This window comes from Diceros bicornis, chromosome 21 (assembly GCF_020826845.1).
Source record: "Diceros bicornis minor isolate mBicDic1 chromosome 21, mDicBic1.mat.cur, whole genome shotgun sequence".
Classification (NCBI taxonomy): domain Eukaryota; kingdom Metazoa; phylum Chordata; class Mammalia; order Perissodactyla; family Rhinocerotidae; genus Diceros; species Diceros bicornis.
Window position 1 is genome coordinate 55,947,239 of NC_080760.1, and position 3,094 is coordinate 55,950,332.

General features: G+C 65.4%; 1 protein-coding gene across 1 annotated transcript; it reads left to right on the forward strand.

Moving 5' to 3' along the window:
• The first annotated feature begins 393 nt into the window (after positions 1 to 393).
• On the forward strand, positions 394 to 2,285 carry GPIHBP1 (glycosylphosphatidylinositol anchored high density lipoprotein binding protein 1). Its single transcript, XM_058565040.1, has 4 exons — positions 394 to 445; positions 1,042 to 1,161; positions 1,771 to 1,887; positions 2,026 to 2,285. The coding sequence occupies exons 1-4, from the start codon at positions 394 to 396 to the stop codon at positions 2,283 to 2,285; spliced, it is 549 nt and encodes a 182-aa protein (XP_058421023.1).
• Positions 2,286 to 3,094: the final 809 nt, after the last annotated feature.

The following is a 3,094-nucleotide window of genomic DNA, read 5'->3' on the forward strand; positions in this document are numbered from 1 at the left end:
GCCTGGGTCCCACAGGGTCCAGACGTGGGACAGGGGGCTGTCAGGCACAGCCCCGGCCCAGGGCGAGGCCCACCAGCCCGCACCACGGGGCTGAGGCACCAAGGCCGGCGAGCCAGGCCGGGGGCGGAGGGGGCGGGCGGCACAGGTGGACAGGATGCCCCAAGGCCGACCACAATGACTTCCCCTCCCTCTGGGGCCCCTGAAGTCAGGGAGGGAAGTGGCCATCCCTGGCCTGGTGCCTGGCGCGGGGACCAGTGTGAGACCCATTGTTTGAGGCTGGAGCTGGGGGGGCCAGGGCCTCAAGGAAGCCCCGGGCAATGCATCTTGTCCCACTTCCCACAGACCCAGAGCCAAGCAAGGACCCGAGCGGGCAGCCCCGGCGGCCCCAGCAGGATGAAGGCGCTCACGGCTGTCCTGTTTGCCCTGCTGTTGTGCCGGCAGCCAGGTACTAAGGGCTAAGGGAGACCCTGCAGTGAAGGGGACAGCATAGTCTAGGCCCGTGGGGACCCCCAGGGACCCCCAGCCTGGGGGCAAGACACAGCTTGGGGGAAAAGGAGTGGGTGAGGCTGGCGTCCAAGGCCAGAGGCAGGTGGAGGGGGTTGTCCTGGGCTCCCACAGACCCCCAAACCTCTGCAGCCCCCCGACAGCCAGGCTCCCTGCTCGGCATCTTTGAAATGCGGGCTTTGAGATTCCCCCTCCTCTCCCAGCCTCAATTTCCTCTGCTGTAAAATGGGCAGGCCATCCTGAAGGTTTACTGGGCGGCGGGGGGGCGGGGGGGGGTGCAGCTGCTGTAAAGGGCCGTCCACAGCCGCTGGTGTTGTTGGTAAGGACAATGCTAGGCTGCGCCCGGGTGAGTGAGCAGGGCCAGGGCCAGACAGGGACCTCACCAGCTTGGGAGGCGGCGGGAGGACAGAGTGGGGAGGAAGAGGACGGAGGGGTGGGGAGAGGACAAAGCGAGGGGCTGGGGGCGCGCACGGGGCCCCGAGCGTGTGTCCTCTGTACCCGGGTAGCGGAGGTTTACAGGCGTTCCTGCACGGCCAGGGAGAGGGCGGGCGCAGGACGAGGAGGATGAAGACTCGGACTTTGGCCCGGAGGGCTACGAGGACGACGAGGACGAGGAGGATGAAGAGGCCAGCATGACTGCAGAGAGCAGGGGCAGAGGTACCCTCCGTCTGGCCCCAGACAGCGGGCACCCGTCCCTCTTTTCAACACCCTGTGTGGTGCTGGTGTGATGGGGAACCGACAGGCAGAGGCCTCGCCTGTGAGCCTGCCTCTCAGCAGGGCAGGGGAGGGGATGAGGAGGAACCCTGACACTCAGCACACCCCTCACCTCTCACTCTGACCAGGACCCTCCACTGCCATCCAGAGCAGGGAGCCTACAGAAGGAGCCACTCCTGGAAGGGGCAAGGGTGCCAGGGTGGAGAGGTTGAATAGGAGTTCACTAAGCAGAGAGGGGTGCAGCAGAGCCCCAGGGTGGAGAGACCAGCGAAGGAATGCAAAGGCCTAGGTGGTAATCTCAGTTCAGAGTGACATGAGCAGTCTGGGGCAGGGAGGGGAAGGTGGGCTGGCCAGTCCTGAGGAGGAGGCCGCAGGGAGGCTCCAGCAGGGCAGGCTTTGTGGGGGATCAGCTGAGAAGGGAGAGGTGGACAGGAACTGCGGGAGACTTGGAGGGGAAGAGGCCCACACCAGCACAGGCTGGAGGCCGCTCCGTGGTGGAGGGGGAGGCGCTCTGGCCTGTGGCCGGGCCTGAGCCCACCGCCGTGCCTCCAGGGCTGCTGCGCTGCTACTCCTGCCAGTCCCTGCACAGCGAGGAGCTCTGCAACCAGACACAGAGCTGCGTCCTCAGCCAGACCTTCTGCAAGACCCTCATCTACCACGGGAGCACCGGTGAGCGGGCGCCCTGGGGCAGCTGCGAGGGCCATCACCCATGCCCGGGGCCAGGACAGGCACACACCCCTGTGAGGGGCCTGTCCCTGCCCTGCCGTCTGTGAGACGCACCCTTTCTCCACCACTCCCCGTCCCCAGAGTTGGGTCCCCTGACCACCTACTCGGCGTGGTGTGCCGACACGTGTCAACCCACCAACAGGACAGTGGAGGAGACCCTGATGACTATGACCTGCTGCCAGTCCACCCTGTGCAACGTCCCACCCTGGCAGGACCCACTGGACAAGGGGGCAGGCAGCCCCCAGGGTGGTGGGGCAGGGGGCCCCCCGGGTAGCCCCACAGCTGTGGCCACTGCCCTCCTGCTCAGCCTCCTTGCCGGCCCTCAGGCAATGGGGTCCTGAATGGGACCCCATTCAGGTGTGGGGTCCCCAGCCCAGCTTATACCCTGGCTGGTCAGCACTCTGGCCAGTGCCTTCCCCTCCTGAAACCCCCAACACCATCTTTGGAGAATAAACATGGAGTGTCTTTAATGATTGGGCCTGCACTGGCTCCTCCCAGCCCCATCTGCATTTCCCCATCTAGCATTCTTGGCTCCTCTTCCCCCTGCCCTGCAGGGTGAGATGGCCAGCAGGAGGGCCTCTGGTCCAGGCCTCAGCCACTCACAGGTGGGTCCATGCAGCCCCAGAAAAGTCTCATCGTATGCCAGGGGAGCCCGCACCCTTCTCTCCTCAGCTTCGCGCCAATGCATCACCTCCATCCACACGGCTGTCACCTGGGTCAAGCTTTGCCCTTTCCCAGGATGCGCACATCTGCCTCCCAGCCCATGTGGGGGGGCCACTGTGGGAGGGAGGCTTCCCGCCCATGGAGGAAGCCCCTGGGGGGCCGCAGGGGTGGGGGCGTTAGTTAATGAAGGGCAGCTGGGAGAGAAGGAGAGAAGAGAGGGAGGCAGAAAGGTAGGCTGAGACAGGACTTTCCAGCCAGCTGCTCAGCCTGGTGGGCGTGGAGTAGGGGGGTCTGGGGGGTGCAGGGAGAGGCAGAATGGACCTGTGAGTTCCTGAGGAGAAGAGGAGGGGGGTAGTGGGAAGGGACTGCATAGAAGAACCTGCAGGATCCCCAGTGTCTGCTCTGGCTGGGCTGGTGCCATTGGCTGCTGGGCACTTGGCCTTCTTGACTGGTGGGAAGATAGAGCCCTGGGATGGGAGGGAGAAGG

Coding starts and splice junctions, on each gene's coding strand:
- GPIHBP1 (XM_058565040.1), top strand. CDS start 394: ATGAAGGCGCTCACGGCTGTCCTGTTTGCCCTGCTGTTGTGCCGGCAG. Junction 446..1,041: donor GCTGTTGTGCCGGCAGCCAG/GTACTAAGGGCT, acceptor CTGCACGGCCAG/GGAGAGGGCGGGCGCAGGAC. Junction 1,162..1,770: donor TGCAGAGAGCAGGGGCAGAG/GTACCCTCCGTC, acceptor CCGTGCCTCCAG/GGCTGCTGCGCTGCTACTCC.